Source organism: Nothobranchius furzeri, chromosome 18, assembly GCF_043380555.1.
Source record: "Nothobranchius furzeri strain GRZ-AD chromosome 18, NfurGRZ-RIMD1, whole genome shotgun sequence".
In the NCBI taxonomy this organism is placed as follows: domain Eukaryota; kingdom Metazoa; phylum Chordata; class Actinopteri; order Cyprinodontiformes; family Nothobranchiidae; genus Nothobranchius; species Nothobranchius furzeri.
Window position 1 is genome coordinate 20,030,229 of NC_091758.1, and position 15,077 is coordinate 20,045,305.

A 15,077-nucleotide genomic window follows, 5' to 3' on the forward strand; every position below is an offset into this window, starting at 1 on the left:
ACAGTCAAAAATAAGGGTACAATTTGAACTGATGTACCCTCTAAGGCTTGACTAACTATGAATCATGTAATGTTCCCCAGCAGGAAGAAGATGAAAATAATTTCTCTTTTACCAGTTCTTTCTAAACCCAGAACAGAAAGGTTCTTAAGCTCCTGGGTGCACAGCCAGCCCACGGCACTTGATTCTGTTGATCCGAGCGCATCCTGCAAACCCCAGATACAAACAAGCTGCATGTTTGTGCGTCTTGCTCCAGTTTCTGTCTGTTTTGATCTCTGATGGCTACGGCCACAACGTGCAGATTCAAAGCTTCCTCTCTTGCATGGCACAAGTGCAACACAGGATGTCGTGTTGAGGTTCTCAACCCACGTTTTTTTTTAAGTTATGAATTCAAAACAGAAAAAGGAAAAGCAAAAATGACCAGCTGGTAGGAGTTTGTTCACTGTGGCTGCTCAGATTGACAGTTGGAGCCCTTCCTGTGGACCTCCGAGGGAACGAACGTGTCGTTATAGCAGAAAAGAGAAGAAACAAAGAGGGAGGAGGAGGAGTGTAGTGTCTTGGCTGAAGGGTGGAGACTCAGCAGCAGTGAGGAGGGAGGCAGTGAGTAGATAGAGAAAGGCACACAGACAGAGGAGTGTGTGTGGATGTGATCTGCTCTGCCTCGTTGACTGAGTGTATGTGTGTGACGGAGGGAGATCAGGAAAAGGGGCGAGCGCATGGATCCCACAGCACTGGATGTGTGTGGCTTCACAAACAAAGGATCCTCATAAAGGTAGGCTCTTTTAAATCTCTTTTCTCTGGCAGCAGACTGAGTTTGTGTAGTGTTTTGGTGGGATCCGGGTTAATCACATCCAAAACAGGGTGTGTTCAAGTGGATGAGGGTTTTTTTCATGCTCGAGGGGTGAGGACTGATGCTGCTGGCTGCTTTACATCATGGAATCCCCTCCTCCCTCAAACATCACCAGAAACCTCCCAGCTTTAGGTGATCTGGGCTCAAATCCACTGATCCCTTCTTTTCTTTACAATCTAGAATGGAGTCCCTTCCTTCCTTTTTTCTTTTTCCTCCCTGTTTCTCCTCAAATCTAACAGCGTAGAGCCGGAGGAATTAGGAGCATCTGTTTCAGGAGATGTTAGCAAATTCAGAGGGGATGAAACAGATATATGAAAAGAAAATATTGATTTTTGTCCGTTTTTGGTTCTGTGAGGAGAAAACAGTCGGCCACGAGCAAGCTTCGTGTAGTGGTTGTGTCAGGCAGATGGCTAGGAGAGGAGGAGGAGGAGGAGGAGGAGGAAGATAAGGAGGTGGCTTGTGTTTTCATGGTACACAGATACTGTATGACAACAGCATTCAATCACCAGAAACAAGCAAACAAATACAGATCTGCTGTTTGTCCCACTCTCTGCTCATCACTTGAAGACATCGTCAAGCACAGCTCACAATCAGGCATTCAGTCCTGTGTGTGTGTGTGTGTGTGTGTGTGTGTGTGTGTGTGTGTGTGTGTGTGTGTGTGTGTGTGTGTGTGTGTGTGTGGCTGAGGTACATATCCTGATTACAAACGCACGCTGAAAGTCAGAATTACGCAAGAGCTCCCATCCAGCTGGGTGGAACTGTTCCAAGGCCTCCACAAGTCGCCGTTTTGAATTGTGTTTCTGTGTCAAAGTCATAAATACTATCTTAGTGTCCAGAACAGCCTCTGCTTGGTGAAAACTGTTCACATCCTGCAGGACGGATGCACCAAAAGATGTAATGTCAACAACCTGAAGGCCATATGTCAAAAATATTGATTATAGATGATGAAAGAGCTGCGGAGAAGAGGTGTGCTGCAGATAAATTACACATTTAATGCTAAACGTTCAAATGACTTGATGTTGGCTTTTGATTAACTCCTTGATGTGATTAGAGAGGAATTGAGCTGACGTTAGCCTCATTTCTGCTAACTTTTCCAAACGGAAACTCGTCAGCTGAAGAAAGAATATTTTACGTTAAAAGCTGTCTGCAGAACGAGATGCTTCATTTTCTAACGCATTAAAGCAACACCTGTATAGGTGATCCAAAGTGTGGCCCAAGGGCCGTTTGTGGCCCTCGGCTGCAAATTAAGAACGGTCTTATGTAGTCCCCAAACCAGCTGGTTGGTGCAGACATGTTTTGTTCCATATTTGATCAAAGACAAAAACACAAGAAACAAATTGTCTTTGTTTTCTTTTCTTGTTGCTGCACTCGAGTATTATGGCTATTGTTTGGAAATGTTCGGACACTCCTGCTTTACATACGAAGATATAATAAGGGCATCTATCTCCAGCCCTAAGAACAAACAGAGGACTATGTTTCATTATCGATGATCTGATTTAAAATGAAAGGAAAAAAGAAATAACACTTTCAGAAAATTTATTTATTATTTAAATCTGGACATATCTGGATCTAGCTATCTATCGATGAGACTTGAATTTTTCCAACTAGGCTCATTTTAAGATGGCAGCAATCAACTTTCAACTAGCCTTTAGCTCATCAGTCAGATCAGAGCTAAAGGCGTGCTTGTAACTTCCCAATAGAGACAGATTTTTAAAACATCTGAAATGTTTCTTTAAATCCGACTGAGGTGCCAGTCTGATGATTAGCTCACATTCAGACTGTAAATCTGAATCTGTGCTCAAACAGTAAGCTTACTAAATAATCCCCATGGCCACCAGTCCCTCTGAAGTAACACGGTCTAGAAATGAACTGTAGCTCATTCACACATGTTGCAGTAGTGTGCATGCTGACCCAGAAAACGTGGAATAACCAGCAATCTTAACCGTTTAACATAGTGCATGCAAACACACACACACACACACACAGTCAGAGGCAGTTGTGGTCTGAAACTGTCCAAGCAGCTCTCCGGCTCTCGCTGCAACATTTAAACAACCCTGGATGTTTGTAGAAGCTCCACAGCCCTAGGGAACGGCCCAGTTGTTAGCTGCTGATTGATTCCAGGGGAACATTCACGTCTAGGTCTCCGAGGAGACTTAATAACCACAAAAGATGCTAAAAATAGCATCTGTGACACAAAGGACAGGAAATCCAACTTTAAACCTGCATTTACAGATAAAAAATAACGTGGATACTTTCAGAGGTGACTGAAACAGCCAAATAACACCAGCTGGTGGGTGGTAATCATTTCTCCACCATGGATGTAGCTTTGGGGGACGGGGGGACATGCCCCCCCCCCCCCCCCCCCCCCCCACACACACACACACACACACTTTTTTCCCAAGTAAATTTTTGTCCCCTGCACTTTTCACCGTCCAATAACAACGTTACGTTATATTAAATAGACTCTGGGTGAGCACTAGGACCAAGCAGAGAACAACCGCTTGTGTTGAAGCCTGTTTCTCATCAGAAGCGTCCATAAGCTCATCTTTTGACGTGCGACTGGTCATTCCTGCTGTCACCCCACGCTGTAAACAGGACATGCTCACTTTTCTACATGCAGTTCTGCATTCCTGACATTGCGTAAAAGAGCCTCTAGGCTGTAGCTTTATGCATATTTTTGTATGTATAAAATGCACCACGGTCACACAAAAGCCGTGTTTTTCCTTTTATCTGCTGCTGTGGTGTGACCTGTGTTGTTTCTACCCCACTAACCACGCTGCTGTTACGCAACATCGGTATCAAAGGCTTTAAACGCTGCAAACTCTTAAGAATAAGGCCTAAACCCCACACTGCTGCTGTAATCCAACAAGAAAGCAACACACCAGGCTCCGTTTGTTTGATTTAATAAACATAACGGGCCACATTTGTGCTCCCTGGAGCATTAATCCTCCACCCTGCTGCCTCCATGACTCCTGAGGGGATGCATCATTTCCTGGGCCACTGCATCCCCCCGCGCCTCTCTGGGGCTAAGATTAACCTACAGCACACACGTGTATAAATGCACATGCATGAATGCACCACAGTCTGCAAGATGGCAGGGCTTGCTGGGGGTGACACAGATGTCCGAGATAATCAAAGGTTCGAGGGAGGTGGTGGTCTAACGGCGCAAGGCAGAAACCAGACTGACTTCATAGTAAAGACTTTCTTCTACATTATATCACAAAAAATAAAATGAAATTAATCTCACAGGAACTTTAATTTGAGATGTTTTTTGGGGGGAAATACAAAAACGTTGTTCCATTGTGCATAAAAATGAATAATGAACACATAAAATGTCAAAATTGTAACTTTTGACCTTGCAATTACATCTTTTTCGCTCCTGTTCAATTAGCTTGATTTATTTTTTTCATATTTAATTCTGTTGTAATTAAAAGCTCCTATCTGGTTGTGAAAGTCAGAATCATAAAAGTTCATTAGAATCTTTTAAATATAAACTTGCAGCTCATAATGAACAACAGCTATTTTTGATAAGTATTTATGATTTGTGTTATCTCAGAATGCTGAGTTTCACTTTTTAAAGGATGACCTTTTACTCACAATCAATGACCAATCTTACAAATCTGGATTTTTGTTGCATATTTAAACCTTTGAATATCATGATTTTGACTTTTATTGTGTTGTGATGATTTTTACAGTGCTAATTATGACTTTTATGCTCACATTTTTGAAAATAATAACTTTCTATCAAATAAATGTAAAAGTCAGATTTGTATAACTTAGCTTTATCACCCGATCTGCCAAAACTGCAGTCATCCTGCTTGTCCTCATAAATTCTGCCATTGCAACTAAAATATTTAAATAAAACATATTACAAGTTTAATTTACACATCTAAGTTTGTTTACTTAGTGGACTCTTGTGTGTCAGGAAGTGAAACATCCTTTTAAAGATGTCTGATCCACGATTCGCTCAGCCTCCAGGTCGCCCACTTCCTGGGTTCATGAGTCTAGTTCTGCATGTTCAAACTAAGACGTTTGTACTGAAAGGTTCTTTATATTATCCAAAATGTCAACATGTCCCATAGGTTATTTGATGGAAAATGATGATCCAAAATGGCTGACTTCCTGTTGGGTAAAGACCATCTTTTAGAGTTTGGTAGGTACCCTGTTCCTGAAACAGTTAAATTACGCTGATTCTTTGATTAAAGTTGAATGATTTTACTACATTTTCTGTGCTTTTGTGCATTTTTAGACTTCTGTGTTGTTTTCCAGTAGCAGCTGGCTAACTTAGCCATGTTTGCCTTGGTGTGTGGGAGCATATAAATGATGTTCTGGTTGTAACTCACAGAACCAGCGAGGGTCAGCTGGTTAAGCTCAGTATCCAGGCTAAATGGCATGGATACCAGTAGATAAAACAGTTTCACTAAATCAGTTTTTTATGAATGAAATCTCACCAGCTGGACGAGATTTATTCTGGTGAGTTTTCAGAAAAAGACGCATCAAATAACTGTTAGTGGAGTTTTAGGCTCAGTCAAGCCAGACTAAAGAAAGAAAGCCCAGATTTGATGAACAGGCTTTGTAACAAACACTTTTCTGATTCTCTCTGACACACTCAACAGTTCAGCATTCTGTAATCAGCTCTCCCGGTACTTTAGGCCTCAATTACTCTGTAAAATTGTTACTAGGTCACGTTTCCTTCTTTGTACCCTTTGGATTGTAACTCATAAATGTACAGATGCTTAATTAGAGACCAGGTTTCATGTCCAGGTCTGAATAAAACTTGTGTAGATGCTCACCTCCACACATCACAGCCCGACCTCTCTCTCTCTCTCTCTCTCTCTCTCTCTCGGCATAGGGAAGGTCGGACTTTCCTCGTGTTCAAGGGCGGGAGCCCGTGCTGTATTACATCCAATAGTCAATGTCGTCTTGATTTAGCTCAATAATAACTCTGGAGGTCAGTTTCATGTTACTTCTCCTGGCTGAAACCACTGGGAAAGCCACCTTGGAACATCTCCTTCAGTTTATAGTTGCTCATCGGCATCCAGATCTGTTGAATCTGCCTTTAGACCAGAGTACCACTCGCTGCCTCTACAGTTTCCCACTGACATTGCAGAGTTGTCCCATGACAGGATGGTTCAGTCACTCGGTCACACGGTCACCGAGAGCATTCGGATGACTCTGCTTCTGAGTGATTTGCATGCATCACTGCTGTTATTTGTGGCTTTGAGACGAAAAGTCGCCTCCTGCCTTTTTTGCCATCTTGCCGTCCCTTCAGACCTTTGCAGGTTAGTCACTTGTTCTCCGGGGTCCAGATGGCTCAGCTAGAGACACATTTTTAATTACCACGCTCTGATTTCACACCCTGAGCGTCACAGAGGACAGAACGCTCCCTGCCTGCCTGCCGTAGTGTCACTCCATATGGTGTGAATACAAGGTAAAAAGCTGTGCTCTGAAGAGAGAACGAGTGGAGGGAAATTTAAGCCGAGAATCACAGCGTGCGTGGGAGTACATGATGGATCGTCACTCCCGACAGGCCAGGAATTATATTTTCCTCTCCAGGATATTTCTTGTGGTGCTTAATCACCCTCTGAGTCAGCAACAGCATGATTCAGCCTTGTGACGAACATGGAGCCCCAAAACCCAGAGGAAAAGGATCACAAACAGCCCAAATGGTGGAGGGGATCAGAACGATTCAGTGGTGTCCACAGCAGGACGGGGCCTTCGATGAACACCTGTTTGCTCTGGGGGAGGAAGGGAAGCAGAAGGCATGAACACAGGACACAAATGGATTTTCCTCTCATTTAAGCTCCGCTCTGGATGCTTTCCTGGCTTCAGTCCAGGAAATGTTTTACCAAAGCTTAGGAATAAAAATAAACTCCCTTTATTTCTTGTTTAAACTTTCCTCCTCAGAACTTGCTACATGCTACAAATTAAATATGATGACAAGAAAATAAATGTAATTTTGCAGTCTTCTAAACTGATATGCGGATGAAATAATCCCCATGAAGTCAACCCTTTAATCTGTAGTTTCATATCTCTGAAATAATCCACCTCTTGTGTCTGTTTTAGTTTTGGTTGGATGGATGGAGAAATCTGCAAAGATTCAACGGTTTGAGATGAGAGAAGACAGCAGACTGTTGCTCACTGATGTTAGAAAAGCAGATGTAAATGCAAGATAATGCGCCGTGAACAGGATGTGTTCGGTTTGAAAATGATCTGAGCAAATAAAACTTGACTCGGCCACAAGTCACAGGTCACGTGACTGTCAGCGTTTGTCATCTGGAGTCGTCTGTAATCAGATATGATATACAGTGGTGCAAAAGTATTTAGTCAGCCTCCAATTGTGCTAGTTCTCCCACTTACAAAGATGAGAGAGGCCTGTAATTATCATCATATGTATACCTCAACAAAAAATCCAGAAAATCACATTGTCTGGTTTTTAAAGAATGTGTTTGCAAATAATGGTGGGAAAAATATCTGGTCTCCTACAAACAAGCTATATTTCTGTCTCTCACAGACCTGTAACTTCTTCTGTAAGAAGCTCCTCTGTCCTGCACTCGTTACCTGTATTATGGCCCCTGTTGGAACTCGTTATCACTATAAAAGACACCTGTCCTAAACCCAAAACAGTCACACTCCTAACTCCAAAAAAGCATAACCATTGTTGCCACCCATGCACAAAGTGCCCCACCAGGGCCTCTCCATTTTAAAAGATCTAGACACACCCCTGATTATAACTAAATGCTCCAGCTACCAGACCGAAGAGCTGTCAAAGGACACTAGAAACAAAATTGTAAACCTGCCATATAAAAGCAGCTTGGTGTGAAGAAACCAACTGTGGGAGCAATTTATAGAAACTGGAAGACATACAAGACCACTGATAATCTCCCTCAGTAAGGGGCTCCACACAAGATTTCACCCCGTGGGGTCAAAATGATCACAAGAACGATGAGCTACAATCCTAGAACTACATTAGTGGACCTCGTGAATGACCTGCAGAGAGCTGGGACCAAAGTTACAAGTCACAACGCCAAGGACCCAAATCCTGCAGTGGCAGACGTGCCCCCCTGCTTAAGACAGGACATGTGCAGTCTGAAGGTTGCTAGAGAGCATCTGGGTGACCTAGAAGTGGATTGGGAGGATGTCACATGGTCAGATTAAACCAAAACAGAACTTTTGGTAAATTCTCTACTTGTTGTGTTGGGAGGAGAAAGAATGCTGAGTTGCATCTAAAGAACACCATACCTACTGTAAAGCATGGGGGTGGAAACATCATGCTTTAGGGCTGGTTTTCTGCAAAGGGAACAAGATGACGGATCCATGTAAAGTAAAGAATGAATGGGGCCATGTATCATCAAATTTTGAGTGATAAACTCCTTCCATCAGCAAGGGTGTTGAAGAGCATGACAATGATCCCAAACACACCACCCGGGTAACGAAGGAGTGGCTTCATAAGAAGCATTTCAAGGTCCTGAAGTGGCCTAGCCAGTCTCCAGATCTCAACCACATAGAAAATCTGTGGAGAGAGTCTAAAGTCTGTGTTGCCCAGTGACAGCCCCAAAACATCATTGCTCTAGAGGAGATCTGCATGGAGGAATGGGCCAAAATACCAAAAACAGTGTGTGGAAACATTGACCTCTGTCATTGCCAACAAAGCGTTTATAACAAAGTATTGAGATGGACTTTTGTTAATGACCAAATACTTATTTTCCACCATAATTTGCAAATAAATTCTTTAAAAATCAGCCAATGTGATTTTATGGATCTGTTTTTCTCATTTTGTCTCTCATGGTTAATGCATCGCTATGATGAAAATTACAGGCCTCTCTCATCTTTGGGACAACTTGCACAACTGGTGGCTGACTAAATAAACCCCAAAAATGAGTAAATATAAAAAAGTAGTAGTTTGTAGTATTAAACGATAAACTTCCCATCACCCATCAAGCTCAGCATCTGAACATCTCACTACACAGGAAGAACTAAGAGCATCCATGAAGAATAAAGGTAGAGTGATGACAGCGCTCTACTCTCAGATCTCCAGCTCTCCTTTATGTGCTTTTATTTCATTCGCAGCATTGCTTGAATACTTTGTCTCAGGGGTGAGGATTTGTTAATGGCTGCCTCGCTGTAATGTTGCTTTAGCGTTGCCATGAGTTACGACGGGTGGAATTCCCTTCCTCAGCAGATCAGTTCATGCAGGGTAAAAGGCCCATTTATCAGAGACAAGAGCCACAGATGCATTAAGAATGAATCTGGATAACTGATGGGTCACGGAGATGAGGGTTGATGAAGAGAAAGTTAGGGTCAGCTATCGACTGTATAAACTACAGCTAGGGTCTATGCTAACAGAGTAGTTCACTGGAGAAATGGTCTGGCACTGAGGCTGAATAACTTATAAGTTATCTCTTGTGCTTGACAGCATCTCCCCATTGTGGCATTTTGTTTCTCCCTCTGTGTGTTTTTTGAATCGTGACATTCTAGCGTGGCGATCAGAGGTCTCAGGCTATCCCCACACACCTCACCGTTACTGGAATGCAGAACTGAATGTGTGCAGAGCTCTGGTTCGCAGCCACTTTGACCTCTCTTCACGTCTTCCTAATTACAGGGAGCGTAGTGCACAAGAGCTGCTGACTGAACTTCAGGCTGACACCAGGGCAGAGAGCGGGGGATCAAGTAGACAAGGTAAGACAGAGGGGGCGAACCATGCAGTTGTTCTCAAGATGACTCAACTGAACCAGCAATTCAGAAAATCAGTTTGTAGTCTGGTTCGGCCTTACCAAACATCTCCCTGATCTTCTCTCAGCGTGTATCATTACGGGATTAAGGTCTGGCCTCTGCATCTGTATTGAAACCATAAATATCCCAAAAATATGAAGTAATACCACCAACAAAAGACAGAAATTGTTTCAGTTTGGGTTTGGTTGACTATTTTTTGTTGTAATAATTATAATATCTATTTTTGAGAGCAGGATTAGTCACCTGTGCCACAAAGCTCAACTGAAACATGCAGTTATGGGACTGAGCAACACAGATAAGGGCTTTGGTAATGCTGCAAAACTCTGCCAAAATAGGATGTCATTCCACAGCGACATGTGACCAGCAGGAGGAGGAGGAGGAGCTAAGCTAATAAGGCTGCTGTTGTGGCTGCGTATGGATCTTCTACATGCTGCTGAGGCCCCTGGGAGTTGAAAAGCTAAAAAAAAAAAAAGTGTAAAATGGATATTTCTAATTATTGTGGGGCCGTTAAATCATTGAATCCACCCAGCTACTCAGAGCAAGAATGAATAGCAACAGAAAAACATTACAGGGGATTAGTGAGCACTTTGTTGGCAGCGTTACGCCCACATTTAGGTGCTCCTTTTGCAAATGCACATCTTACCTCACAATAAAAAACTGTAGGGAAAACCCGCAGCATCACAAAAGTGTCTCGCCTTCACACGATGACGACATTTTTAATGTTTCACCTACGTTTTTTGAGAAGGGGATGAGCCACTTTTCGTTTGAAACACCTGGAAACGCTGATGGAATTCAAACATCTGAGGTTTAGTGGCATGCTCTGCTAGAAAAGGTCTGGGTCATTAAAAGTGCAAAAGTTTTATTGTGTCTCTTGACATTTTTCTGGAGCGCATAGTAGATGTTCAAACACCTCTAGAAACAAGAGTTAACACTAACATGTCTGTAAACATTTAGCTAACTTTAAATCTTCATGGACACATCCTTCATCTCAGATTCCTCCTTTCCAAATAAAAGATGAAGACTTCCCAGAAACCTTAAGGACTGACGTCAAACCCATCAACAGTCAGAAGACGCCGCGGCCTGTTTAGATGTTTCCCCAGAGCGTTGAAACAATGTTTTGACCTTGATGTGAGAAACCATCCAGAGCTAACTTCTGCTCTAGATCTGTTTGGCGTAAGAATCTTTTCTTTTTAAATGATTCAAAATAATGATGTGGCCATGTCCCTACAAGGTGGCGTTCTCAGCATCACATTGAGGACGAGCAGAACCCCTCAGCAGAGCCAAGTGTTTACGTTCCACTGAGATCCTGCTGCAGCCTATGCTTACAAATCCACTTCAAAATGTCTTTGGGTCTTTTCTGATGTCTCACAGAGACGATCCGGCTGGGTCAGACTGAAAATGAAAACTAGACAGTTATTGTAGATCGTTGCATCAAACCAGAGTGAAGCGTTGAGTCAGACGATGGCGCCTCGAGGTCAAGGACAACAAATCTGTTCTATCATGATCGTGTGTGACCCGTGACCTGGCGCTGAGCTTTTAGTTCCTGGAGCTGCTCCATGACCCGGTAAGCAGATGTTCTCCAGTGGAGCATTGATGTGCATTATTTACTTCTGACTGAGATCAGCACTGATCCCACACTGTTGCCCACCCAATAGCACACACACACACACACACACACACACACACACACACACACACACACACACACACACACACACACACACACACACACACACACACACACACACACACACACACACACACACGGTAGCAGGGATGATTGATCTCACACCGAGGAGGATGCTGTTCCAGCTGATCAAAGAGGGGAGCATCCCAGGGCACTCAAAGGGATATTTCCATCAATTTGAAGTGTAAAACTTCCCAGAATGACCTCCGTTTAGAGGAACTGCTCATGAGATGCTTAACAAAAGCAACTCGGCCAATTTGTATTTTTATGAACATGGTTATTAAACAGAAATATTCAGCCATCCTTGCTAGTCTTGGCCTCTGGGTGCACCAGATGTGCAGCACTTTGTTGTTGGTGAGGATATTTATGCTCATAAACGTGAGATGGTAATTATTTGGCCTATAACTCTTTTGCAGAAGCACACTTAAAACGTAGAGAAAAAGTCATAATAAACATCAGGGGGCGCTATAGCTCCCCTTGGACTAGTCATTGCACCCCCATGAAAACAACAGATTTATTTTTCCATTTTATTCAACATTTGTCCCACAAATAAGAACTAATCAGTCTTTCATATAAAAAAGTTCAATAAACGACCATCAGCCAACTGAAAAATGACTTGACCTTTGACCTCATGGCACCCTTAATTAAAAGCTAAGCTCCCCCCCCCCCCCCCCCCCCCCACCCCCCAGCTCCTGCAGAGTGGGATGTTGTTTGTGCAGCTCTGTAGCTAGTGTCAAGGGGAAGAGTGGCTTCTACTCCCGATACCGGTGTTCACCTTTGCTTTGATTAGGAAATTAAAACTGCAGAATAATAACCGGCGGTGTGCAAACAGAGCATGCCTTATTCCCAAAGCAGCTAAATCATCATACCATTATCCTTCACTGAGAAAACACTCCATAATAGAAACTTTTATTTTGAAAAGCTTCAACACTTCTTATTCTTTATCTGTCTTAAATACAGTGTTGGACAAAGCGCCACCCCCTCTTTCTCCACCCACATTGTCCACCTCCTCCTCACTGTCAGCAGCTGCCTAGCAACTGACACCATAAATAATGTGTGTGTGTGTGTGTGTGTGTGTGTGTGTGTGTGTGTGTGTGTGTGTGTGTGTGTGTGTGTGTGTGTGTGTGTGTGTGTGTGTGTGTGTGTGTGTGCGCTCGCACAGGCCTGTGATAATAAACAGGCTATCTGTCACCAGCACCACATGCCTGTAGAGTTCACCAGTGAACCTAAATGTCTCTGATATTTAAGTCTGCATCTCCTCCCAGCAGGCCGAGCGGACCCGGACCAACTCAGAGCGGCCATGGCGAGCAACAACACGGCCAGCATTGCACAGGCCAGGAAGCTGGTGGAGCAGCTGAAGATGGAGGCCAACATTGACAGGATAAAGGTGAGCAGGACTTCCTGTTGTCTCTAGTGCTCCTTCTTTCATTCTGGTAAAAGGATGCAAAGCTTGCTAAACTCAGCCATTTTTTATTCTTTTCTTTGTCTAGTTTGAAGATTTTATTTTATTTACAATAATGCAACAGTTTGGAATAATATAATTGGCAATTATCTCCTGCAGCTCTTAGATCTTCCACCAGGAGGCAGAAGACTAGCACAGAATTCAATAGAGTAGAAGTTTGCTGAACTAATCCCTTTATCTTCCACATAAAGAATTTAAAAAAGCAATGAAAGTATGCATTTCGCATGTTTTGTATTAATTTTAAATAATGAAGTTTCAAATATAATTTAAGGTAATCACAATAAAAATAATAGAATACATTTTAAAAGGTGTGGTTGACTGAGAAACATTTTTTAATGATTATTTCTGATTATAATCAGTCACACTGAGTTTTTCATGCAGGCTGAACATTAAGATAGTCTCCTACATTAGCTTCTGATAGAAGTTAGACAGCAAACGCTGGGATTTGAAAATACTCACATTTCTATGTCGCACTGTGAATTAGCATTTATGGCTCTGCCCATATTGACCCACGCCCACACACAGGAAGGCTTTTAAAAAATAATTTTTGCAGCAAGGAGAGAGCGCAGAGTCTCTTAGATAGTGACTTTGCAACATGGCAGAACGCATTCTGTTAGCCAATCAAAAGCGAGGTGTGTGCATATCATTAATAATAATGAGCAGTCCTGCTGTTTTCAGCCTACCTCTGCATCTCAGAAAAGGAGAATTGTTGCTTTTTTATTTTTAAATGACTCATAAGACATTGATTTTCACTGGAAAAAACTGCAAATGTATTGAATAAACACGTAAACCACGACTTAAAAGTAAATATTTTTTTGGATTTGTTTTAATTTAGTCATTTTTTTAGTTTTGCTCAGTGCATTTTAGAGTTTAAGCAGTTAATCTGAAAGAGGTCCAGCAAACTTAGAAATATGTGGAGCAAATATGAATCATTGGGCATTAAAGGGGTTGATAAATGCTTTAAAAAAAGAACATTTTTACTGCAGCACAGTGAGGTGTCAGCAGTCTCTAACCTGTGAGAATATTTTCTGCATCTGTCTGATTGCAGGTGTCTAAAGCAGCAGCAGACCTGATGTCTTACTGCGAAGCCCATGCCAAAGAGGACCCTCTGTTATCACCAGTGCCAGCATCAGAGAACCCGTTCAGGGAGAAGAAGTTCTTCTGTTCCATCCTGTAAACTCAGCAGGGTTCCTTCAGCTGTGTGCTTCGGGTGGGACTTTGTACATGGATGTTCAAACTATGTAGAAATCTTCTAGTAGGAGGGTATGGTCTTTTATGCCCCGCCCACCGACACCCTGCTATTGGTTCACTCACTCACTTACAGAGTGCCAAAAAAATAAATAAATAAATGATCCAAACCACCGAGTTAACATGTAACCAATGAGAACTTTTTGAGGTAATGTTGAAGGGATATGTGCTTTTAGATGACACAACAGGGATGATGGTGAGGATGATTTTCACCCAGAGATGTGATGGGTGATGGGACAACCAATCAACCTACCCAGTTTTAAGGTTACCATTTGTACAAATTTACAGAATAAAACATATTTTGTTGTTGTTGGGGTTTTTTTTTGGAGGGAAGGGGACTTTTGGTGTTCTAGTAAATGGTTAATGGGAGGGTGAAGTGCTGTAGAACATCAACCAAAACACACCAACCTGATTGTTTGTTTCACGTTTGCTCCAGATTTACCAAGACATCTTTTTCTAATTGTACGTATAAACTGCTTTCTTTTGCTTTTGCTGTCTTTTTTAAACCTGCAGTTTAGTGAACGCTTTTTAATGTATGAACATCTATCCAACAAATGTGATACTGTTTGTCTCCTTCAGACTAAAACCTTCTTTCTATTCTTTGTACAAAGCGAATAGCAAGTAAACTGTGCTGTGCTGTGAGTTCTGGATATTTGTGTTTGTATCATTAATTATTGCATGAAACAAGCAAACAGCCTTTTCTCTGTCCTTTAATTTGTAGCTTAGCTTTGGTTTGGATGCAAAAGCGTCAAACACAATAAGTTCATAAGTAGATGAATACATTTCTCATTGAGTTGTTAGTATTTGAAAAAGTAGCTCAAGATTTTTTGAGCCAAGTATTTGCTTTTAATTTACTGTTAGCATTGTTAGGTCAACGCTAGCCTCTAACCTTTACCCGATAATAAAGTAACAGTGAGCAGTTTCCTGCTCCTCCGCCCTCAGTGGAATTACAGCTGTCGTAAACAACCCTGCAGCAGACTGCTGTAGCTATCGCTAACAACAAGCTAACTTTAAGATGAGCCAACTAATACTAAAATGAACCATGAAGTCAAAAGGTCCACACTGTTGGACAAAAATTGTATAACTTACAAGTCCAGTAG

General features: G+C 42.2%; 1 protein-coding gene across 2 annotated transcripts; it reads left to right on the forward strand.

Moving 5' to 3' along the window:
• The first annotated feature begins 583 nt into the window (after positions 1-583).
• On the forward strand, positions 584-14,627 carry gng2 (guanine nucleotide binding protein (G protein), gamma 2). Of its 2 annotated transcripts, none has more exons than XM_015969467.3 (4): positions 584-769; positions 9,450-9,526; positions 12,536-12,654; positions 13,778-14,627. In XM_015969467.3, exons 3-4 carry the CDS (start codon positions 12,568-12,570, stop codon positions 13,904-13,906), a joined length of 216 nt encoding a protein of 71 aa, XP_015824953.1. In that variant the 5' UTR covers positions 584-769; positions 9,450-9,526; positions 12,536-12,567; the 3' UTR covers positions 13,907-14,627. The 2 variants fall into 2 exon arrangements, with proteins under 2 accessions (XP_015824953.1, XP_015824952.1); XM_015969466.3 differs by having other exon boundaries at positions 586-769; positions 12,533-12,654.
• Positions 14,628-15,077: the final 450 nt, after the last annotated feature.

Bases quoted from the DNA above. Each gene is read 5' to 3' on its own strand.
- gng2 (XM_015969467.3), top strand. From the start codon at position 12,568: ATGGCGAGCAACAACACGGCCAGCATTGCACAGGCCAGGAAGCTGGTG. The intron at 12,655-13,777 runs GTGAGCAGGACT...GTCTGATTGCAG, and splicing joins CCAACATTGACAGGATAAAG to GTGTCTAAAGCAGCAGCAGA.